At 36.3% G+C, this 23,875-nt stretch overlaps 4 protein-coding genes across 7 annotated transcripts in view; 3 read left to right on the plus strand and 1 right to left on the minus strand.

Moving 5' to 3' along the window:
• Nucleotides 1-1,806, plus strand: part of abcf1 (ATP binding cassette subfamily F member 1) — a 14,141-nt gene extending 12,335 nt beyond the window's left edge. For both annotated transcript variants that reach the window (XM_039681112.2, XM_039681114.2), the window contains one exon: nt 978-1,806. In XM_039681112.2, the coding sequence (XP_039537046.2) occupies nt 978-1,147 (170 nt within the window). In that variant the 3' untranslated portion in view covers nt 1,148-1,806. The remainder of the gene's footprint in view (nt 1-977) is intronic.
• Nucleotides 1,807-1,819: 13 nt separating this feature from the next.
• mrps18b (mitochondrial ribosomal protein S18B) lies at nt 1,820-3,694 on the minus strand. The gene is made up of 7 exons (XM_039681116.2): nt 3,536-3,694; nt 3,222-3,390; nt 3,052-3,149; nt 2,887-2,955; nt 2,729-2,795; nt 2,580-2,639; nt 1,820-2,287 (listed from the first exon to the last, which is right to left on the minus strand). Exons 1-7 carry the CDS (start codon nt 3,614-3,616, stop codon nt 2,082-2,084), a joined length of 750 nt encoding a protein of 249 aa, XP_039537050.2. The 5' UTR covers nt 3,617-3,694; the 3' UTR covers nt 1,820-2,081.
• Nucleotides 3,695-4,575: 881 nt separating this feature from the next.
• On the plus strand, nt 4,576-16,235 carry ppp1r10 (protein phosphatase 1, regulatory subunit 10). Of its 2 annotated transcripts, none has more exons than XM_039681115.2 (18): nt 4,576-4,886; nt 9,274-9,389; nt 9,504-9,590; nt 9,679-9,814; nt 9,912-9,963; nt 10,052-10,138; nt 10,274-10,405; nt 10,810-10,915; nt 11,058-11,161; nt 11,284-11,387; nt 11,487-11,646; nt 11,740-11,883; nt 12,419-12,665; nt 14,297-14,372; nt 14,486-14,704; nt 14,793-14,922; nt 15,508-15,885; nt 15,967-16,235. In XM_039681115.2, the coding sequence occupies exons 2-18, from the start codon at nt 9,283-9,285 to the stop codon at nt 16,089-16,091; spliced, it is 2,394 nt and encodes a 797-aa protein (XP_039537049.2). In that variant the 5' UTR covers nt 4,576-4,886; nt 9,274-9,282; the 3' UTR covers nt 16,092-16,235. The 2 variants fall into 2 exon arrangements, with proteins under 2 accessions (XP_039537049.2, XP_088979467.1); XM_089123341.1 differs by lacking the exon at nt 4,576-4,886 and adding an exon at nt 6,352-6,434.
• Nucleotides 16,236-18,391: 2,156 nt separating this feature from the next.
• agr2 (anterior gradient 2) lies at nt 18,392-23,050 on the plus strand. 2 transcript variants are annotated; one of them, XM_089123342.1, is made up of 8 exons: nt 18,392-18,449; nt 21,013-21,139; nt 21,380-21,443; nt 21,720-21,772; nt 21,865-21,941; nt 22,225-22,288; nt 22,614-22,697; nt 22,794-23,050. In XM_089123342.1, the coding sequence occupies exons 2-8, from the start codon at nt 21,022-21,024 to the stop codon at nt 22,841-22,843; spliced, it is 510 nt and encodes a 169-aa protein (XP_088979468.1). In that variant the 5' UTR covers nt 18,392-18,449; nt 21,013-21,021; the 3' UTR covers nt 22,844-23,050. The 2 variants fall into 2 exon arrangements, with proteins under 2 accessions (XP_088979468.1, XP_039537060.2); XM_039681126.2 differs by lacking the exon at nt 18,392-18,449 and adding an exon at nt 20,763-20,856.
• The last annotated feature ends 825 nt before the right edge of the window (nt 23,051-23,875 follow it).

The raw sequence follows: 23,875 nt of genomic DNA on the forward strand, positions 1-23,875 counted from the left end.
TTTTTATTAATGTGTCCTCTGTTATTGATGTAATGCGCGTCAACAACAAAACGCGCAACGGGATGTTCGAATATGTTTTTTAGAGGGAATATGCAAACGCCATTTGAGCAATTTTGACAGCCCTAGTATGCATACGGTAACGAACTCTGGTCATAGGATTAAGGAATGCCAACGTTATTCTGTGCTTTTTGTGGGAGATTTATTCAGCGCTCACCTGGCTGAAGTTTGGGGCGTGTGGAGTTTGTCTCCCTCGCAATCGCAGTAATATTAGAGACTAGACATGCTCATTTTATTTTATGTAGGAAAATTGAAACCATGCAGTACATAGTTCGTTTCTTTTAAAATGAAGTACAGTGTGCACTGTGCACTTTATTATGCTGGTTGCTACTGTGTGCAATAGTGTAATTATTTAATTTATGCTTAAATATTCATTTTCAGCACTGAACTTTTTTTGTTCTACTTCATGTTTTTAATATTTTTTAAATTGTTTATCTACTTGTTCTTGTTCTACCTCACATGTTTTTACTATTTGTTAAATATTAATTTTTGAAGTTAGTTAAATGTTACTTTTATTAAATTGAGACCTGTAACATTTGTTAACAGCATGTTATTTTTAAGATGTAAATTGAGGAAGCAAAATGTATCGGCTCCAAATATCGGCTCAAGAAAATCGGCAGCCCGTATCGGTCATCGGCTAAGGCTGATGGGAAAAAAATCGGTATCGGTATCGGCACTAAAAAATCCATATCGGTCGATCCCTAATTAATATACCTAGTATCTGCTAAATTTTACTTAATTTAAAGCTCATTTTACACCGATTGAAAATTCTAGACACGAGGGGACCAAATGCAGGCTAGGGGAACTAATATTAATGTTAAAAAACCTGTCAGGGGAGCTTTAAAGTGATTTAAGGTAGAAATCAAGGGGTCAAATTTTAACAACCTAATGATTTTTTTTTTATTTTATTTTTTTTTCAGCTGTGATAATTGTGAGCCATGATGCCAGGCTGATCACAGAGACCCAGTGCCATTTGTGGGTTGTGGAGGACCAATCAATCAACCAAATTGATGGAGACTTTGAAGACTACAAGAGAGAAGTTCTGGAGGCCCTTGGAGAAACCCTGGTCAACAAGCCTAAAACTGAGTAACAGCCGCTGTTAATAACAAGATTGTCAGACTACATTACCGAAGGGCTTTTTTTTTTGTTGCAAATTCTAATAGAACCAAAAAGTTTCTTGTTAAATTGACTGATCATTTGAAACTCAGCACCTGCATGCAAACTCTGTTGGGTGATGTATACAAACCCTAGAATCAGTGTTGGTGTAGGATGTTTTCCTCCATGCCTTTAAAGTTAAGACTGAATCCAAATAAGTATTTTTACATACAATTTACACACACAGCATTTGTTCTTTAGTCATGATGTCTGACATTCTTGTATTAATCTTGCATTTAGGCCATAATATTAACAGCTGTTTATCTGTGTGATGCAATGCTATAAAACATATGTCCCATCACATGTGAACAGAGGGGACTAGAAGTGTGCAGTTTGATATATGTCTGACTGCTGATGCATATATTTAGTGTTAAACTGCCTTTGTAGAATGAGCACTTTGGTTTAGAGTATTAAATCATTATGCTCTCATACTAAACCAGCCCCAAAGAATTTATCCAATATATATATATACTTGTTCAAGCAATGATGCTACCTGTGGTTCATCTGTCTTGAATGATGATACTAACACATGACTATTGATTAACTTGATATAAAGTGTACATCCAAATTTCATGGAAAAGCAAATAAATGATTTTTTGCAACAAAATCAAGTTTGTTGTAGAGCTTTTATTTTTACAAGTTAAATGTATGTTATGATCAGTTGGACAAAATGTAACAACAAATGGGAAATGTACATTTTTCGTGTTGCTTATTTTAAGTACTGTTATGGAAACGTTTAAATCCAGTTACTCTTTCTGTAGACCTTTGTCAAGGTAGCACCATATTTAGTTTTTGACAAGAAACAAAACAAGTTCACACATGTTAAGTTCAGTATGGCGTCTACCCTGGCTAAGGTCTAATTACAAGATTCAAACATTCGGTTTCAGGTATTCTTTGTAGATTCGCTTCACTCTTGCCAGTTCTCGCTCGTCTGCTTTTATATTCCCATACCATGAGTACCACATTTCTCCAGAGCTGAGAGAAAATGGAGCAGGGGTTGGTGCAACAGCACCATGGGTGTTTGAGTAGTCTTCTTTCGAGTAGTCCACATGAGGTAGCTGGACAAGAAGTAAACCTTAAAGGGAAAAAAAAATCTAATCACATAAAGCTCTTATGCATCAGCTTCTTTTATTAATGGATTTATCTGTGTGCACATTCATATGGATACATTTTATGATCTCTTTATTAAAGCGTCAAAGAGACCAGTCTGGAGAGACCAAAAACTCTCAGTTTCATTGAAAAGATCTTCATTTCTTTTCTGGAGATGAATGAAAGACTCACAAACATGTAACGACCTGATGGGGGGGAGTAATTAATGACCGCAATTTTACTTTTAGGTGAACTATCCATTTAAAACATCAGTTTACCATGATCTCTAGCGGTATCAACAGCCTTGTGAAGTAGTTTCTGTTGTTTCATGCACACGCCTGAGGAAACAAAGATAAAGAGAAAAGTGGTGATCAGGTAAGGACCATATTAGAAATATGACAATTGTAACTATTGAGAAATTTGTTACCGGTTCGAGTGGGATCATACAGCATTCCAGTTTGAGGACAAATGAACTGCTGCAACAGGTTCACATTCTGCAGGGGGAAAATGCTGTATATTAAAGAAAATAACTTTAAAGTGTAGTATTGACAAAGTTCAAATGAAATAAAGATTAGAAAAACAAACCTTGTAATGGACAATGACATTTGGATCACGACAGATGGGACAAGCGTTCGCACATATCTTATCTCCTCTCTATACGGCAATTCAAAATCACAAATTAATTCAAAGTTTATAGACTGAGAAAAGCATCTGAATAAGAATATAAAACCTAAACAAAAGTGTACTTACAATACATGTCTTTCTTGTCTTTTGAGGCGGGACGCCCCCCTTATGGTTCCTCCTGTAGTTGGACCACACAGGCTTTGATCCATAGCGTTCAATGTATTCTAAATAGAGAGCTGTTATAGCCACTGTTTGACCACAATTACAATTACTGATCATTTAATGATCATATTTACCTTCACTTTCTAAGTATGCCCATGGTCTATCGGCATATCTAGACACTAGTGTCTCAGCTGAATCGGTGCTATCAGCAGATGATGATGATGATGATGATGATGATGATGAACAAAAATTCACACGCAACACTGGAGCGGCACTTGAAGTTATTTTCCAATCACGAATTATCTGAAATACAAAACGTGTAAATTGTCCTTCATGTCTGTATCGTCATTTTGAGCTGTTCGCGTACCTTCACTGAACTGTCACCACCAGAACAGGCTTAATATTCTTGCATAAACTGCATTTATTAAAATGATTTTAATCAACCAACCTGTCTTTGAAGATTTCGTTGTAAAATAACAGGAAATGAGCGGCAGACAACTATTCCAATGCGTTGTAAGGAGGCTGCCATTTTGTCTTTGTAACAAACAAGGAAGTTGTTGAGAGGTCAAAGTGTACTGTGACGGAAGTGCACAACTTCTCACTTTTTCTCGTTTTAAAGAGATAAATACATTCACACATTTTGCTTTGCCAAATACCTTACAGAAATCGGTGTAAAATGTACTTTTTGTGAAACCTTTACTAAAATAACCCCTCTGGTTAATCCGTCTTGCAGCCTTATTGGTGTTATTTGTGGTTATATAAATTAATTAATCTTTTATAATATTATCTATGTTATGTTTTATTGTTGAAAATAAATATAAAAGTCCATCGTAGATTTATTGAAAGGATTTAAGCATTATAATCAAGCATCTGTCAATCAAAACTTGATGTTTGCATGCTCTCTTTTTCCATCCTTTGTATGTTTCTCATTTTAACCCAGACTTTGAACCTAAGAGTGTTAAAGTAATTTACACAACCGTTTAATCAAAATTACAATATAGTTTTTCAACGCATAAAATAATATGCCTATGTTCGTGTACACATCCAAATTCTACTAAATTAATTATTATCCTTGCACAGAAAGCCCCTAAAACAACAACCGGAAAACGGGGTGGGGGATGGGCTCGTCCTTGAACACAAAAGGTCGTTTCGAGTGTGTGCACGCTAAAGGACCGCGTGATCATCAACTCCATTTTGTGTTAAAATCAACGCCCGAAAGCGCGCTCTCGACACCGGGATGACGCAAAAAAACGTCAGAACTATATATACTGAGTCCCCACCCTTCTAGAGCATTCCTGGATTTGTCTGAGGTAAGTGTCATATCGGAGGACGTCTCTCCCTCTTTTTGCGATTTAAAGACGATTTTTTTGTCCCAACGTCCGGCTACCTCAGTTTTAACAGCAAAACTACTTTTTTGACCGTTATCTGGATTTCCGCCGCCAAACATTCGCTTTTCTCTAATGTCTCTTTGTGCTGTTGTTTCGTTTCAGGTCTGAGTCTGTCTCAGTGAAGATCTGGCGTCGAGGATTTTTCAACTGTGTACGAAGATCAAACCCCAAAAAACTCATTTTTTCTACTCGAGTAACGGACATTCGCTTACTGCTTTTTTGCTCCAGATTGTTCAAGAAGGAAAAGCTCAATTTCAGCCACCACAATCCCGCCCATTATGCCATTTTTCAGCCAATAATGCTAAAGTCATGACAGTTTACGTTCTCTTAAACTGTTAAAAAGCTGAAAATTGTTGCTGTTAAGCACAATATATTAATAGCAACCCGAGACGCAGAGGAGAGGTATTAATAGTAAGTGTTCTTTCAAACCAATTTGAATCGAAATTACGTACGTTAACCAATTGTCTTTGTTGAAAATGATTCCAGATATAAATAGAGATAAAACTTATAGAAAGATCTCGAATGTGGCGACCTAAATGCGCCACAGTTTCTAGAGGCAGATAGCATGCTGAGATAAAGCGAGACAGCTAGCTATAGCGTATGAGCTCACATTGCAAAGCCAAAGCAGCGGCTTCAACGCCCTGCTTCTCTTTGTGTGTGAGACGGAGTAATCCTAATGATAAAGTAACGATAAATCATCGAATAATAAGCTAGCCATCGCTGATCATAAGCAATCTGTACATAAAGATTGCCATAGGCAGGAAGTGACTGCATTCAATTGGGGCTTTTTTTATAAACTGCATTCTTTTCAAAGGAGAGCTCACTGGAACAATCAACGCAATCTACACATAAAGATTGCCAAGTGGCGCCTGTGGATTTAGCCGAACGGAGAAAAAAAACCCTGACTGAAATGCAACATTTTGTTTATAATGTCGTTAGGTGTTATTAACTTAGTTGGCGGAGCTGGAACAGTTTGATGAAATAAACCTCCCCAGGCAATGATAAATTTATAAAAATGCATAGCAGTCTGACTATAAAGATTGCCTTTTTTGTGTTTTACGAGTGCGTAGATAGGGTATTATTTGTCTTGTTGATTTTGCTTTAAAATGGCGGACGGGTTGTCCTTTGCTCGGATCACTCGAGGCAATGGTGGCTTTGTTTTTCTGACTGGATCTACGGGAAATACTGTAGTTCGGAACGGCTGTCTCGCGTTGCCATCATTCCCATATACAGCTCGAGGTATCGTCTAAACATCAGTGAGTCGCTAGCGGGGTAAATATAGTAGCACTTTGTAAACGAGGAAGACAAATGGCAGGCGCGGGGAACATAGCCGTTGTATTTTTAAAAACTTGTTGGAATTCAAAGATGGCGACCGGGCACCCGTTCTATCTAGTGAGCACGAAGAGAAGTGGTTAAAGCTAGTGGGCGTGGCTTAGCTCCTACTCCAGCCAATCAGAGGAGTCGTTGTCAGCTCAGGGCGAGCTGCTGTATCAGAAAGGGAGACTTCGACAGATGGAAAATCAAATCCCCCTGTGGCCACTATTGAGTAGATGCATAAATTCATATTACTGGCCTTTAGTCAGACCAACACTGGATGCTCTGTTTTGACCAGTTATAACACAAAACTTGCTTAAAGATGCCAGTTTGTTGCACTAGATTAAATGTTGAAAGTAGGTAACATAGGGTTGAAAGTCTTGTGCTGTAGGAAGGTTATTATACAGGAAGGTGTGGAATATAATCAGTTTCAGATTTATTTTTTAAAGTTAGACTAGGTTTTTTTTTCACATCTACATTTCATCAAAAAAAAAATGTTAATATTTTCTTTACAGTGAATGTACAATCTTGTTGACTTTTTCTTGTTTGTTATGACAACTGACGTTCCCAGGAATTGTGTGTATTGTTCCGTGTTTAAGGAGTTCGGTTGTGACTATAAAAAGTTCTTCAACAACAGTGTTACGGGTAAGACAAAACCTGATTTCTCACACGATCAAAAGTGAGTAAATTCTAAGTTTTTCGCATTCAGCCATTAGTAGACATTTTCACTGTCTTTTGAAATTATGTAGAACATAAATTAAAACGTTGCTAAACATTTGCATGCTTAACAGTCGTAAAAAATAGATTCAGTATTCATGTTTAACTCGTCGCGTTGTTCAATTTCTGCTGTAGTTAGTTGGTAGTCTCGTCGGTGTCCAGTCAAGTGTGCTGTGGTGAGAGGAACTGAAGGGAGAAATACTCGCTGTTGCTCCGTGTGGGCGGGGCAAATGACGTTATCTCTCTCTCTCTCTCTCTCTCTCTCTCTCTCTCTCTCTCTCTCTCTCTCTCTCTCTCTCTCTCTCTCTCTCTCTCTCTCTCTCTCTCTCTCTCTCTCTCCCCACCAGAAACACTCTTCCCTCCCTCAAAGTCTTTGTAATTGACTTGACTACCTCAGATATTATTAGTACTGAAGTACTGATTATGTTCATCTTTTTTTTCTAAATGTACAATTTTTATTGCATATATCGTACATATTTCTTTATTTTATTATGTCTAGATCACATTTGATTGACATTTTTATATTGCTTCGTGGCATTCACCGTTTTTGTATATTCTCTATAGTTAGAAATAACCACATGGTGGCGACATAGCACTTTGAAAGCCTTGTGCTCAGTTTCAAGTTGACCCTTGTTAATCATACTCTTAAAATTATAATTTCTGAACATAATTATACTCGAGGAGTTTCTTGCTATTGGACCCTGATTCACAAGGTGGTAACGAAGTCTTCCAGAGTCTATTTCCTTCGTTAGTTATTTATTTCCTGATGTTTTGGGGTATTTTATATTATTTTTTTGGCATATATACAGGATAGAAAATTACTTTTTTGTGGGGTATAAAAATCTAAATTCGTCATGAAATACAGAAAAAAATATATATAATGAGGAAATGGTCTCAGGAAGCCACTAAGGTACACAATTGTAATTTGGTTCTGGAATTCCTTGGGTCTATACTTAAAATATAAATAAAAAGATCCAGTTAATATACTGAGTTTTTAAAACATGCAGTATGTCTTTGTAACATATTTAAAACTTACTTTTTCAAATTATTTACACAAACTTACAAATTGGTCCCACTGTATCTAAGGTAAACAAAATGATACAATGTACTTATTGTGTTCATTTTGTGTTGTAAAACATTTTTCCTGATATTGAACAGGAGATGTGTTGGGGTACAAGTTTAAGGTCAAGAGTCAGAGTCATTATAGATGTAATTACAGACATCAATTGTAGATGTAATTATATGTAGGTATTTTGTAAATACAAGTAGAATGTAAATCCTGTACACAGTAAGTGCATTGTATCAAGTGATTCATTTAAATATTAGTACACTATTTAAAGTAGCAATGAGAATGTGCATCTATACAAAAATTTAATGTATATATACATAATGTAAAGGTTTTGGGTCATTTAATTTATAAACATGATCTTGTTTTACCTATGAATCTATAGATGTTAAGTTGGAATAGACAGATGGATCACAGCCGTGACACATGAGGAAGACAGAAAGTGTAATGCCAGTCCCTGCTGGTTCACAGCTGTCAGTGTGACAGTGCTTTTCTGTTAAACAAGAAAATCCTGTCAATCATTTGCACACTTCTGCTGTTACTTCCCTAGTGTGTCTTGAAAAATTTGTGATAAATTGTATTAGAAACAATAATTGAACTTTTGGAGGATTACAAGGGTTATCATTATACAAATTACTAATAAAAGTTGTTGTAAAACAATGTTCAACTGTAAGTGCATTCTCAAATATATATTTTTTAATTGTCTTCCCCCCCTCCTATTTCTACTTGTGTATAATAATAATAACAATAATTATTATTCAAATGATATAATAATTTGAATGCACGTTACTGATCACAGCCATTATATTCTGTTCCATAACTAAGTTCTTTGTACCAGTGATGCTTACTTTGTGTAATGTACCGTGTATGTAAAAAGCAGGTGGGTTTATGACATTGACATTACACATGTAATTTTACATTAGTTCATATTTCATAATTTCAGATATGAACTGAATTATACAACGCTCCTGTAACCGCTCATCCATTTTCTAGTATAATTAAATAAGTGACAGACTGATTGGATTATACTAGAACGACTGGTGACATGAATGTTGTATAATTCAGTCTGTTAAGCTATAACAGTTATACCTGCTGCCCCTTTTATAGTGGCAGAAATTCCAGTTAATATCGATAGTCCAATAGCTGTTGTGTATTAAACATTTTGTTCATTGGAAAGAGAAGTTTAGTCAGCTGCACTGTAATATTTCATTTCTTGAAATTCCAACAGCTTTTAGGAGCTAGTAATCAAAGTCCCACCTTTTTATGCAATTACATAATTTTCCTTGTTATGAAACATAAATTTGACCATCAACTGTAGTTTGATGAACAGAGCGTCCTTTTGTCCACATGTCCTTTTGTTTTCAAATCATATCTGATGTGAATCGAAGAACTGCTGACAAGATGCCCAGATCTGATTCAGTGGAATATATATATAAATCTGGAAGTTGCTCTACTCCATTTTTTGTTGTCTTCTGAGCTTGTTGTTTCAAAGTTGCTTCAGATCCATAGTCGCCTGTCTGGGTAAACATTAATGGGGATAACTTGTGAAAGATTCAGCATTGTCCTTTTGCTGTTCCAGTGAGCTCTCCTTAAGCGCCATCTAATTTTTTCAGTATTGATGAGATGATTTCATGCCATATCCCATGTTCTCCCCAGTGGCATAAGCACATGAATAACCCCTGTTTTCTCTCCCTCTGTCAGTAAGCAGTTATGGCTGTAGGCCCGGTGGACCCCAGAGAGGTGCTGAAAGGAGTGGAAGCTCTGCTGGGGAAGGATGGAGAGCTACGTAGTCTTGAGGGAGTCGCTAAAGTCTTCAGGTGAGATGCTTTTACCATTTTAAATTTTCTGGACTTCTTTAAAAGCTATTAATTCAATTAACTAATAGATTTCCCTATAACTTTTTTCCCTCTTTCCAATTTTTTTTTAAACAGTCTTATGAAGGCCTCGCATAAAATGGTCAGCAGGTGCATGTATCTGAACATCTTACTCCAGACGAAATCACATGATGTACTTAATCGGTAAGAGTAATATCCATTTAAAGCACTGTTTGTAACTTGAAACACTTCAGTTTTCAATGTTGTGCTTAACTCTTTCTCTTCCTCTCAGATTCATTCGAGTCGGAGGCTACAAGTTGTTGAACTCTTGGCTTACTTACTCAAAGACCACCACCAACACCCCCCTGCTGCAGCTCATACTGCTCACCTTGCAGAAACTCCCTCTGACTGTGGACCACCTCAAACAGGTACTTCACCACACCACAGCCCAGAAAACTCACACACGTGCCCCCCCACAGTCTTATAACACCTGTTCTCTGCATGTTTGTTTCTCTCTCCTGCTAGAACAACACAGCCAAGCTGGTGAAACATCTGAGCAAGAGCGGTGAGACAGAAGGTAAGGGCACATGTTGCATAAATCAATGCCAGACAATTCCCAGTGTTCCAGTGTCAGGTTTCAACTCTGTCACTTCTCTTTCTCCCAGAGCTGAGGAAGCTGGCGTCAGTGCTGGTGGACGGCTGGATGGCTATTATCCGCTCTCAGAGCGTCGCCAGTGGTGTGTCACCCAATGGTAGGGATTCTTATTTACATTGTCTTCTATGTATCTCTGTTTTCTGTTAAAGTAGACTGGCTGCACTTTTAACGTGAATTGTAGCCAAGTGGGGTTTCCATTATTGGCGCATAACCCAACTCTGTTTTCCATCAGACAAGAAACGAAAAAAGGAGGATGGAAAAGTGCGTCCAGAGGTGAAGCCCCGAGAAAAGGTTGCAGAAGAGGAGAAGAAGAAAGACAAACCAAAAGCTTATGCTCCAAGTCACGCAAAGATCCGCTCTACAGGTTAGTCACTTTTATTTAGCTATTTTAGTAGGGCTGTCAAACGATTAATCGCGATTAATCGCATCCAAAATAAAAGTTTGTGTTTACATAATATATGTGGGTGCACTGTGTATAATTATTTTATATATATATATATAAATACACACACATGCTTGTATATATATATAAGAAATATTATTATATTATATATAAATATTTTATATGTAAATAACATTTTTTTTCTGAAATATACATTTATTTTTAAAATCGTTTTAGCTGCCTAAAAAAATCTTTGGAGTTGTGGATTGTAAATGTATTTTTTTTTGTCTCACTAACATTTACACCTGACTTTAAAGGTTCTTGGGTCTCTTTAACACATTTAAAAAGTGATCTGTCTGAATTGACTGAATACATGATATCTGCAGGTTTGGAGGTTGAGAGCATTGCTCCAGTTCCTGTAAAGAAGCCCCCCAGTGCACCACAACTTGGAGACAAATACAACATCAAGCCAGCTATGCTTAAAAGACCTAGGTAAACAAACACTTCCTTTCTTTGTTTTTGCCAATAATGAGCAGTCACATGTAATCCAATCTCATTTGATTCATGATCTGAATGAATATGAATGCGGTTTTACTTTGGGAAGAATCATTAAAGTCTGGCTTTCTTCCTTCAGCACATCGCCAAATGACGCACCACCAGTGGAGAAGAAGTACAAGCCACTTAACACCACCCCCAACTCTACCAAAGAGATCAAAGTCAAAATTATACCCGCACAGCGTGAGTATGCCCATTCAGCACTTCAACTCAAGTAATATGATTATGATAATCTTTGAATTAGGCGGAGAGAGTAGAGTTTTCCCCTCTGACTAGTGCTAAATATCCATCTCTTTTCCTTTTAGCGATGGAGGCCACTGGATTTTTGGATGCCCTCAACTCCGCTCCAGTGCCTGGCATCAAGATCAAGAAAAAGAAACCAAAAGCTGTTTCCCCTACCACTAATAAGGTGTGCTACATCAGACTACCCTCATTTGTTTATGCTTTGTTGTTAAATTTCCTCAACGTCCAAAAGCAACTGTTTTTTTTTTTCTCTTGTGCTCCACAGCCCTGTCCATTTGACGGCAGGCCACAGCCATACTCCGGTTCACAGGCCAAACCGTCTTCCCCTGAGACTCCTTCATCTCAGACCCCTCCTCATGAAACCCAAGACCTGGAGCAGCCCGGCACACCTGTGCCCACCGAGGACCCTGAAGCCATGGACACCGGTGAGTCCTGTTGTGTTTAAATTGGCCACAGCTTCACTGAGAGCTGTATGAATGTATGTGCTGAATTTAAAATGCTTTATTTCATGTTTTCAGGTGATAAACCCAATGCTCTGTCTGAACCTCGCGGCGAGGAGGAGACTCTGACTAAGAAAGGGAAGAAAAAGAAAAGCGTTCGGTGGGCGGAAGAGGATAATCTCAAAGAGTACTTCTACTTTGACCTGGATGAGACTGAGAGAGGTAAAACGACACTTTCTGCACTTACACTATTGTTCATAAGTTTGTATGATTTTTTTTTTCTCCTTTGAGTCTCCTATGGTCTCCAAGGCTGCATTTATTAGATTTAGATAGTAGAGCAAAATAGTAACATTACAGTATAATTTAGCAGTTTTTTGTTTGAATATTTAAAATCTAATTTATTCCTGTGAAATCTAATTTATTCAGTGTCACATAATCCTTACAAAATCATTCTAATATACTGATTTGGTGCTCAAGAAATATTTCTTGTTATCAATGTTGAAAACATTGATTTGTGCTGCTTAATAATATTTTTGTGGAAACCATTATATATTTTTAGGATTCATTGATGAATAGAAGGTTTAAAAGAACATCATTTACTTGAGATAGAAATATGTTTAAAATGTCTTTATTTTTAAAAAAAAAAAATCGTACTGACCCCAAATATTTGAACAGTTGTGTATGTTGTATTTTATCACACATAAAATATTTGTGGGGATTTGTTCACTACTAATCACTCTTTATCACTCTACCTCAGTGAACGTCAATAAAATTAAGGACTTCGGTGAGGCTGCTAAACGGGAGCTGATGATGGACAGGCATACGTTTGAAATGGCTCGTCGTATTTCTCACGACACCATGGAGGAGAGGGTGCCCTGGACTCCACCGCGACCCTTGACCCTTATAGGCTGCCTAGTCATTGCAGGTGGCAGCAGCAAAGAGAAGATGATTCAGCGAGACCGAGAGATGGGCATTCTGCAGGAGATCTTCCTCAGCAAGGAGAGGTAAGACAACACTTTGATGCCTTTTCTCTTGTGTTGTGAATGTTGTTTCATGATGTGAATGTTTAATGCACATAATGTGGCATATATAGACCCACATTATGTAGGCCGGGAATCCATCTGAAATTTTTGGGATTGTTAAAATTGGGACTTGATATTATTTCCTGCTTATGCAATAACACACACAAATATGTGTTGTTTTAGTATTATCTACTATTATAGTTTTTTATTAAAATGATAATTTATCTATTATTTTTATATTTTCAGTTTTCATTTCAGTTTAATTTTCAGAAATGAAATGCTGTTGTCATTTTTTATTAATTTGTTCTTTTTTAATATTACTATTTAGGTTTAATTTATTTTGTTTCAGTTTTAGTTTTTATTTAACTTTAACGCGCACTTATTTCAGTTAGTTTCTAAATTTCTATTCATTCAGGTTTTCAGCCCATATTTATATTTTATTTTATTTCAGGTTTATTTGAATTTGAACAAAAATGTGTTTAATAGTGTAACAATAACTTTATTTAACTTTACAAATAACGTTATAAATCCTGGCACACAGGAATCCATGTTTATGAAGTATGAATAGACTTTAACCTGTTAACTGTCACCCCCCCTTTTTTGAATAGACATGAAAATGCACATTTCGAACTTAAATGGTTGTAATTCAAGAATGCTTTGGAATATAGATATATGATTGGTCTTGTTTTAAAGAAGACATTTGGCAGATTTTTGTAGAAGTGAAATAAATTAAGAAAGTGAAACAGAAAAAAAGTTATAGAAGTTTGAGTTTATGGAAATGTACAATGTAAAAATATTAATTATTCATATTTTACATAAAATATATATTTTCAAAACCTGGGCTACTCTAAAATGGCAGAAAGATCAAAGCCAAAAATCTGAACAAGTTGTGTTTCAAATTTTAGGTTGATATCTCAAAAAATGAGCTTTCAGTAAGATTTTGTTTGAGCGCAGTACCAAACTATTTCACTAGGGCACAATCAGACTCCATTACTGCCCATATAAGGGCGCCTGCATTTCCATTCATGTTTTGAGTGATATGAACCATTATTTTCACAATTTTCATACAATTTCTGAAGTAGAGATCCTATTCAGAAGTAGCATGGGAAGTTTGGCAGATTTTGATATGAATTGAACCTCTAAGAAACACATACAAAGAACACGCATGTAAGTCATAGCTAGCTGCCACGTCACAAATGGTGAATTTATTTTTTTTTTCTTGATATTTCAAACTTTTCAGACCTTTTTTTTCCAAAATAATTGAATGGATTCTATCTTTTGAACTTTTGGCATGAAAACAAACTGAGGTATCTACCCTTTTTTCATGATTTTTCATGTTTACTGCTATTTTAAAATAAAGGTCTGAACACGCCTTATGAGTATGAAAATATTCTTGTTTTATATTGATAAATTATGGCTCCTCTGTAATATATTTTGAAAATCAGTCACCAAATATGGAAACTAGAGATTGTAAGCTTTCAAATGATATATAGTTTGTCAATATTATTTAAGGTATTTACTAAGATATTATTGTTTTAAAAATATAGTGGCAAACGTCCCACCTGTGGGACGGTGACAGTTAAGTGGTTAAATGGATTTTCTTTTCTCTGCAGTGTTCCAGACAGTCCTCATGAACCAGACCCTGAGCCGTATGAGCCCATGCCGCCTCGTCTCATCCCGTTGGATGAGGTAAGACAGCCAGTGACCTTTTTACATGCTTTCCCCCTCCATTTTTATTTTTATTTTAGAAGTATCGGATGTGGTATGGGATTTGACCTCTTTCTCAATCTGTGGTGTTGTAGGACAGCAGTATGATGGAGGAAAATTACATGGAACCCGTTGACACTGCTCTCTCTGGTGGCTCTTCTGGCCCTAATGAAGGCTCCAAGCTTCCTCCTGTTCTGGCCAACCTCATGGGCAGCCTGGGCAACAGCGGCCGCAGCCCTCAGGCGCAAGGCAGCGCCCCACCAGCCAATAATAACCCTGCTGTTAATGTCCAGGAACTGCTCTCATCTATTATGGTAAGACAAAATACACTTCTACATTTTATTTATTTACCATGAGAATGTGCAAAGGCTTTGTTTTTTAAGCATCTCTGCTTGTTTTCAGGGTGCTCAGGGATCTAACCAATCTCCAGAGGACCTGATCAAACAGCCTGATTTCTCTGACAAGATCAAGCAGCTTTTGGGCTCTCTGCAACAGAACCAGAATCAGAACCCGCCTCCCAATGCTCCACCAAGTACGTGTTTCAACGATGTGACAGTTTTGTTTTAGTTTATTTATATATTAATTCATATTTTGAATTGGCTTTTATTTTTATATGATCAAGTTTTAATTTAAATTTGGTTAGTTTTAGTAATTTGACGTGCTTTTTTATTAAAGCTATATTTTTATTTCAGTTTTAGTTTTAAGTCATTTGAAAATGTTTGTGTATATATTTTTTATATAGCTTTAATTTATTTCTATTTCAGCTTTAGTCTGTCTATCTTTATTTTTTGTATTTTATTTCTAATGACATAAACCTTTGTTTTAGTTTAGTTTTTATTTTATACATTTATTATTATTTTTAAGTGTTTTTATTTCAGTTTTAGTACTCGAACTTATTTTATTCATATTAGTTTTATTCTTTCTTTTTTTTCCATTTAATATTTATATTAATATTTATTTATATAGTTTTTTATACTATTTTTATTCTGCTTTATTTCAATTAACAATTAATTAACCCTCAAATGTTTTAGTTAACCATACCAACACTGCTATGTTGAGGAAAGATTGCATGATGGTTAAACAACATGTTTAATGTTCTGTTTTTCTCAATTCGTAGTGAACACCGGTCTGCTCGGTCATGGCCCCGGCATGAACATGAACAACATGAACAACATGCAGATGCCCATGAATGGTGGTTTCCCTCCCAACAAGCCTCCTGGACCACATTTCAACCATCCTCCACCTCCTCCTCCACACGGCCATGGCCCACCACCCTTCAACCCTGGCGGCCCGCGCATGATGGGTCCCCCACCCGGTCCACAGGGCCGTGGGGCAGACAACGGCAATTACTGGGGCGATGACTCCATGAGAGGAGGCCCACACCGAGGAGGTCACTTTCACCGGGGACGAGGGAGAGGAGGAGGAGGAGATCCGGGATTCAGAGGACGAGGAGGACCGCGCGGAGGACCACGTGGAGGACACAACAGCATGGGTGGTAAGTTTGAACACCGAAAGCATTCAATTTCCAAAATAAAATGAGCTCGTAAGTAACGTCAAACTGTTTATTTCATTTCAGACATGTCAAAGAGGCCAGTTTGTCGCCATTTCATGATGAAAGGAAACTGTCGGTATGAAAATAATTGTGCGTTTTACCACCCCGGCGTGAACGGACCACCTCTTCCTCCCCAGCACGGACACTAACATGCTGAAAAGCTGCAATTCCTTGAACTTGCCAATAGTGGGCAGCAGGACTCATAATGAGCCAGGGACTGAACCCGACTCGCAGGAACAGAATGATGTAGAGGGGGATGTTTGCGTCTGTGACAGCACAATCCCATCTGCTTCCTCCACCTGTACAGTTGCTTCATCGGGATCTGAACACAAACAGTTTCGTTGTGGTTCTACACCACTTTCCCTGATCTGGAAAGCTGGGAGAAGATCTGAGATCCTCTATGAAGAGTCAGACAGTAACTAAACCCATTACTTGACTTTGGGGCCTACATGTAAATACTCATTCCTGGAGAATATGGTGATTCATATGTATATTTTTTATTGTGATTCTGTGTATCACTGACCTGACTGCTAAAGATTGTACTACTTTGCTCTGTAACCACTAGGAATCGTCTTCACCCAGTGGTTACTTCAGCTTCTTCTGGTGCCCAAAAATCCCAAGATACTGAAAGTGCAATTTTCCAATTATAATTTGCACATCAGATATTAGTGCAACTAGGATTTGCGTAATGAAATCGACACTTTCAGAAGTTACAAGAGCACAGAAATTTAATTTTAAGATTCTTCTGGTTGAATTCAGACCTTCGGAAGCTTCCAGAAGAAAGCGTCTTTTTGATGTTTTATTTTCAGGTTTCTATAGAAGACAGAGAAACTATCCTTCTATGAAATGTGCACATGCTTTAAAATGGGCTCATTTTCAGTCAGCTGGCATGAAAAGAGCCTCAAGTCATTTTCACACCCGGTCCTTCTTTTTTCAACGCTTTTCAGTTCCAAAAAACACCCGACCGATATTCGTCTATATATTCTAGCACTGAATTGTATTTGTGAATTGGCATTATGTTCACTGTATTGCCCTAATTGGAAATATTGAGGGTTTAATACCATTAAGAACATTGAGAACAATTACCTTTTGCGCTTGGGCACAAAATACGTTTTCGAAGTCCCTTTGCATACTTGAATTGATACCTTGTGATGGAAAAGTGATCCTAGCCTGCTAAAGAAATATCACCCAGTTGTTCTTTGTAGTGTGACAATCAGGAGAATTAGTTGTGATTTATTTCCTACTTGATGTTGATGCTCTCATTTGATTTGCTGTGTGTGTGGATGTTCTCATGCTGTCAGACCCTCAGCTGTGGGTCTGTCCTGCTCTATCAGTGTTCAACTGAGCCTAAACCTGGGCTACAAACCACTATCAAGGCCAAACGTATTCAGGTGTTTTCTGTGAAAACAGTGGCCATTGTCTCTTGTGGGACTCGATTTTTCTTTTTCTTTTTTTTTTTTTGGTTTGATTCACTTATTTTCCCATGATTTTATTTTGATACAAGTCTGATTTCTATTATTATTTGAAAGATGTCTATGTGTCAGAGCGCTGCATAAACAATAAAAGGCACATTCAGAAATGTACGATTTTTTTCTACATGTAAATGAATAAACGTTAAAAAGAATTCACCAGAATCTGCAGTTCTTTTTAAATTAACTTCTTTCGTTTGCAGTTTGCCGACTCGCATTAGACCATATGCATATATAATCACCACTCTCACCACTCAGTAACGGGATGCCTTTTTAACCTCTAAATGCTTCATTGTTTGTGCATCTCAAACAGGGTTATGTTAGAATTCTAGACAATTGCACTGAATTTGTCCTCCCCCACTCATGGCAATCCAGTCCAATTACTAACAGACGTAACAGTGCGTTTGCCTTCCTGCCTGACAGATCCGGGTTCTCAGGGCGGGATCGGGTGCAGATGGCTGCTGTGGTGTGTATGACAAGGAGTGGCCTGTGCACCCAGCCCTCAAGGACAAATATTGACTTGAGGTCCATAGAATTTCTGCCCGCATGCAAAGTGGACGAAATCTAAATTACAGTTAAGGACACCTCAGCAATTCATTCATCCTGTTACTTTCACAAACAGTGTTTTCTCTGGAACATACAGGAAAATACATGTATGTGTATATATATAAATATTATTTTCCATAATGTAATGATAAAAATTAAACTTTAATTTATTTTTAGATTCATTGCACACCAACTGAAATATTTCAGGTGGGGTTTTTTTTGTTTTGTTTTTTAATACTGATGATTTTGGCGTATAGCTCATGAAAACCCCAAATTCCTGTCTCATTAGCATATCATGAAAAGATTCTCTCTATATATTTGCTATTACGGGCTATCAACCTAATCATCTGAATCAACTAATTAACTCTAAACACCTGCAAAAGATTCCTGAGGCTTTTAAAAACTCCCAGCCTGTTTCGTTACTCAAAACCGCAATCATGGGTAAGACTGCTGATCTGATTGCTGTCCAGAAGGCCATCATCAAGGAAGAGGGTAAGAAACAGAAATGAACAAATGAACAAATAGGCTGTTCACATATATATATATATATATATATATATATATATATATATATATATATATATATGTGTGTATATATATATATATAAAACTAAATCAAACAAATATGTTTTAAGCTGTATTCAGACAAGTCAGAAATCTTGGTAACAGAATAAATGTGAACATGCACACTACCGTTCAATTTTTTTTTTTTTTTTTTATCAGGAAGGATTCATTAAATTGTGAAGACAGTAAAGACTTTTACATTATTTCTATTTCAAGTGAATGATGTTCAAACTTTCTATTCATCAAAGAATCCTGAATTTGGTTTATTACGGTTACCACAAAAATACATATAAATGTATTAAGCAGCACAACTGTTTTTTCAACTGATCATAACAAAGAAATCAGCATATTAGAATGATTTCTGAAGGATTGTGTGACACTGAACAATGAAGTAATGATGCTGAAGATTCAAGTTTACCATCACAGGAATAAATTACATTTTAGAATATATTTTAATAGAAAACTTGTATTACAGTATTTTTGATCAAATAAATGTAGCCTTTCAGATCTTACAGATCATTTTTATTAAACTATCAAAATATATTATGTTTTTAAAAATACCATATTATAATTTAATGTAAAGCACATCCTCAGCTTTAGTATCCTGCATGCCTTGTGTGTGTGTGATACATATTTAGTTTGTATCCAGCACAATGGCAGAGATATACTGACAGAGAAATGTCCACCTGAAGGACACAGAGAGTGAAGTCATAAAAAGACTTGATTCATTCAGACTGAGTGGTGTTGGTTGTCGTAGAGGCCTTGAATTGAGTCCCCTCTGTACAAAGACACCATTGATCCTCCACTGGTCACATTATCCCAGAGCTGAGTGGAAAGGGACTTTGTCAGGCCTGAATTACAACATTATTTTCAGAGAAGTCATTTTTCGGAGAAGATGAAATTAGCTAGGCATTCACTCTAGCTCTCCAGCTCACCAGCACTGATGCTATGACTTGCTCCGGAAATGTGAACATTCAACATTTGAGCAACTCAACAGAGGATGTTGCGTAATAACGCCTACAACTGACAGACAGTTTTGTATCATTTCCAAATGATCAAACAAAATGTCAATGGTGATGGTTTGACTGTATTGTAATGTAATTTAATACAATGTAATTAATAAAATAAATAAAAAATAGTAATGATAAATAAACAGATTTTTACAAAAAAAAATTAATTCAATAAATGAAATAATACATAATAAATAAAACAATATGATTGAAAAAAATAATAATAAAATAAACAGAATTACAGGCAAAATTATCAAATTATAAATTTAAAAAAATTATTTAAAAAACTGTATATATATATATATATATATATATATATATATATATATATATATATATATATATATATATATATATGTAATTATAATTATTACCAAAATTAATGGCTCCTGACAGTTTCAACTAAAAATTGCCATAGTTTCATACATTTCTTTAGAAAACCTACATCTTGGATGGCCTGAAGGACAGTAAATTAACAGCAAATTTAGATGTTTGGGGGAACCATTCCAGTCATGCATTTAAAAATAAGTCCATTTTAGAATAAAAGAAAAGAAAAAAAGAAGAAAATTGATATTAAATAAATAATAATAAATGTAAATAAAATGCACTATTTTGAAAATGAATGAATATAAACTGAATATTTTAAAAAAATTATATTAAAAGGTTACACAGAAACAAAAGTGTCTTCCTCGTACTCAGCCATCTTAAGGACACGTCAGTAGAAGGACTGTATTCAAGAAACTTCCTTCTGAGCGTTTCATTAAACAAATGTTTGAGGGGTAGATTTCACCACCAAAGTAGACTTTGTAAAAGACTATTAAAATCCTGTATACACACACCCTATTATATTACAGATTAATTATAACGCACCAGTTATAAAGTCCAAATGTTTCAACATGCATATAGATTTCCTTTAAATATGAATTACCTCAATAAAATTTATGGATTCCATGTATTTGACAAAATGGTCCATTAAGATATTAGTGCATTGGTTTCTCATTTTAACACCACGTCATTCCTCAAATTACAAAACCCCATTAATGTACCCCTCTGACATCACGGATCCGAGCTCAGCCAATCCAAAGAAGCCCAATCATATAGTCTTCGAAAGCTTATTCTCAACTATCTGCTGATCTGTCCTTGGCGCCGAGCCAAATAAAAAAGTTAATGGAAAGTTGGAATCGCATTCCAGAGCAGAAGAGGGGTGGGCGGAGCCTCAGGGGAGCAGGTGTATAAGTGTGGAACAGGTGAGAGAGAGTGGAAACAGAGGACCAGGAGTCTGAGCCAGAACACACACACACACACAGCAGGGAACCTGAGAACAGGTGAGGAACCGTCATTAAAGGGACATTGTGCTCGTATGTTTTCCAGAAGGCTTTGCTGAAGATTGCTTTCTAGTGCTCAGCTCCAGGGACGGATGTTAAAATCATGCTTTGTCATTTCCTAACAGCCATATATTGAAATGCTTTGTTCTTTTTCAGCTTGTGAAGATGCTTAAAGGATTACTATCAGTGCTCTTGGTCTTGGTGGCCTTGTCCTCAGCCATGGGGAAGCCGGAGAAGACCACTCCGAAGAAAGAGAAGAGGATTCCTCAGACTCTCTCCAGAGGTCTCGACACATTCTTTTCAGCAATTTTGCATAATACTGGCTAAGCGGGTGTGCTGTCGTGATCTGTTGTACTAGCAAAACTCAATGAACTATATGCAGAAAGTATAGGATCATTTTCATTGAGATTACTTTTAGAAATAGTACTTCTGACCCCAGACCTTGTGCAATATTGATTTGAATGGCCACCACAATGGCTAAGTATTTTGTTTTTTATGATTCATATTGTTTTTTGTTTTTCAGGATGGGGTGATCAGTTGATTTGGGCACAGACGTACGAGGAAGCTCTGTTTTGGTCACGATCCAAGTGAGAAAAGCTTGTATTATATAGAATTATAGAGATGTTCAATAATCAGTCATTTAGATCTGTTCACACTTCATTTTAAGTGCAATTGTGTGGGATTATTATACATTTAAGTACTAAGTAATATGAATTAAAACATAGGTTTGGGTCAGTTGCATGTAATTATGCTTTGTTGTTTCTACAGAAATTACATGTGTAACGAGGGCACTGTAAAATAAAGTTCTACTTTTGTAAATTGATTTTAAAATGTGGTACAACTTGTATTATCTGTTTAATTAGGAACAAGCCCCTCATGGTCATCTTTCACCTAGAGGACTGTCCACACAGCCAGGGTGAGCTTGACTTTTATTTTGACATTTTCATTGACTGGTAGTAGCTATAAAATTCTTACTTTGCTCTTCATGTTGTGTGATTATGTAATTAGCTCTTAAGAAGGCCTTTGCTGAGGATAAAGACATCCAGAAGTTGGTTGATGAGGAATTCGTGATCTTGAATCTGGTGGTGAGTAAAATCACTAACACATTACATTTGTAAACATATCTTAATGAATGCTTATTTACTAACACATTATCAAAATCAAAAGTTGAACCTGTTAATATGCTATTTAATGGACCAGAGCTAACATGAACTAACAAGGGATGGTTGTATTGTTATTAACATCAATAACAAAAATGAATAAATCCTGTTACAAATGTTTTGAACAACTTTAAAGTGTTTTAAGGTCCGTTCTGTCTGTTGTGTTGTGAATGTCTGTTAATTGAATTGGTATTCGTGTCTTTTACAGTATGAAACCACAGATAAGCACTTGTCTCCTGATGGACAGTATGTTCCCAGAATCCTCTTTGTTGGTGAGTTGATTTTATTATGAAAGACAGATGGACAGACAGCCTAAATGATGCTACACAGTAGCCTAAACATTTTTTTTTACTGTCTTACATTTTATTAAGTATAAATAACTTGGATTTTTAATTTCAACTTAATTTGCTTTAAAATGCCTGAAAAATTGGAATATTGTAACGTTAGCTATAACTTACAAAAAATGCTATGACAATGTTAAATGTACAAATATCTTTGTTACAGTCTAACTCACTGATCATGTCATTAAAAAAAAAATACAGTGTATACATTGTCTGCAACTCTGCATAAATTATTCAAATCTGTCCTGTTTTCCAGATCCCTCCATGACCGTTCGTGCAGACATCACAGGCCGCTATTCCAACCGCATGTACGCCTATGAGCCGGCTGACATGAAACTCTGTAAGTCTGAAAGCAATTTTAATGCCAAGATAAATTATTAAACATAATTTTCATCATAATACTGACATTATCGCTTGTTTGGTTTTGTTTCCACAGTGTTAAGCAACATGCAAAGAGCCCTGAAGTTTTTGAAGACAGAGTTGTGAACACAAAAATTCTAGTGTTTTTGTCCGCCGAGAGGATATTACTTCCCCGAGGGTCACTATTATTCTGTCATTTGTTCATTGACATCCGCACTGTAAAGCTCTGTACAAATTTGAAATACTTTCTTTAAAGAGATTCTGTCACGGTTAACCGTCAGACTTTCATTTCCATGTTTGTTTGTTTTTTCAATAAATGAAGTGGTACAAGAAGTTGGTGCTCGTAGTAATTTGTATACGCAGCGACGTTTGCACAGTTTATTCAAAGCAGAGGCCATGTAGTTTTCCAGTTAACGGAGTCTCCGGTTTGTATCCTGGTGGGAGGAGTCCGAGTGTAACTGGCACTGCACTGGATGGATGAGTGTTTTCCTGAGTCATTATTGTTGCCTAGTTACCAGCTGAGCTCTTGGCCCGAGCGTGTCAGTTTCTGATTGGCTTAGGTTAGAGGAAGTTGCTCTCCTGAAATAATCAAATGGGATTTCAAACAATGAAAGCGGCATAACCCAACAATTAAGTTGACCAAAGTACAATTGTGTCCACAGAGTCTTTATTTTTATTTATTTCAAATGCTTGAGAGAGCAGTTCACAGAACCATTGTTGGATATAGATGTAGGCCTACATTTCAATGAGGAATTCATGCAGGAAGCAAAAACAATCCACAAAATCGAGTGAGTGAAACTACACACACACATAATGAAAATAGGCAGATAAATAAGTAATAAGAAATCTGAGAAAACAGTGCTCAAAAAAACATTCATCCATTAATCTTTACATTTAATTGAGTTCCTTAAACTTGTCATTCTATGAAGTCCAAATAATACATCTAGCATACTAACAGTTCCCAAGCAACTTTAACTGTCATCCATGCTATTTGTAAGTGTGTGCGTTTATTATCAGAAATCAATGTGGAACTGAAATGGATACATTCTGATATTGTCAATATATATATAAACAACATAAATAGTGGCATGCTCAGACTGCACATATTGATCACAGCAGCTCATTTCTGTTAATGTGTTTTACCATACAAGATAAAAC

This window comes from Pimephales promelas, chromosome 18 (assembly GCF_988280905.1).
Source record: "Pimephales promelas chromosome 18, fPimPro1.hap1.1, whole genome shotgun sequence".
NCBI classification, from domain to species: domain Eukaryota; kingdom Metazoa; phylum Chordata; class Actinopteri; order Cypriniformes; family Leuciscidae; genus Pimephales; species Pimephales promelas.

Excerpts from the sequence above, each read along its gene's own strand:
- mrps18b (XM_039681116.2), bottom strand. The coding sequence starts at position 3,616 with ATGGCAGCCTCCTTACAACGCATTGGAATAGTTGTCTGCCGCTCATTT. Across the intron at positions 3,150-3,221 it reads GGCATACTTAGAAAGTGAAG|AATACATTGAACGCTATGGA; the intron begins GTAAATATGATC and ends CTCTCTATTTAG. Across the intron at positions 2,796-2,886 it reads ATGTCATTGTCCATTACAAG|AATGTGAACCTGTTGCAGCA; the intron begins GTTTGTTTTTCT and ends TTCCCCCTGCAG.
- ppp1r10 (XM_039681115.2), top strand. The coding sequence starts at position 9,283 with ATGGCTGTAGGCCCGGTGGACCCCAGAGAGGTGCTGAAAGGAGTGGAA. Across the intron at positions 9,591-9,678 it reads TCACATGATGTACTTAATCG|ATTCATTCGAGTCGGAGGCT; the intron begins GTAAGAGTAATA and ends TCTTCCTCTCAG. Across the intron at positions 15,886-15,966 it reads AGGACACAACAGCATGGGTG|ACATGTCAAAGAGGCCAGTT; the intron begins GTAAGTTTGAAC and ends ATTTCATTTCAG.
- agr2 (XM_089123342.1), top strand. The coding sequence starts at position 21,022 with ATGCTTAAAGGATTACTATCAGTGCTCTTGGTCTTGGTGGCCTTGTCC. Across the intron at positions 21,942-22,224 it reads TCGTGATCTTGAATCTGGTG|TATGAAACCACAGATAAGCA; the intron begins GTGAGTAAAATC and ends TGTCTTTTACAG. Across the intron at positions 22,698-22,793 it reads GCCGGCTGACATGAAACTCT|TGTTAAGCAACATGCAAAGA; the intron begins GTAAGTCTGAAA and ends TTGTTTCCACAG.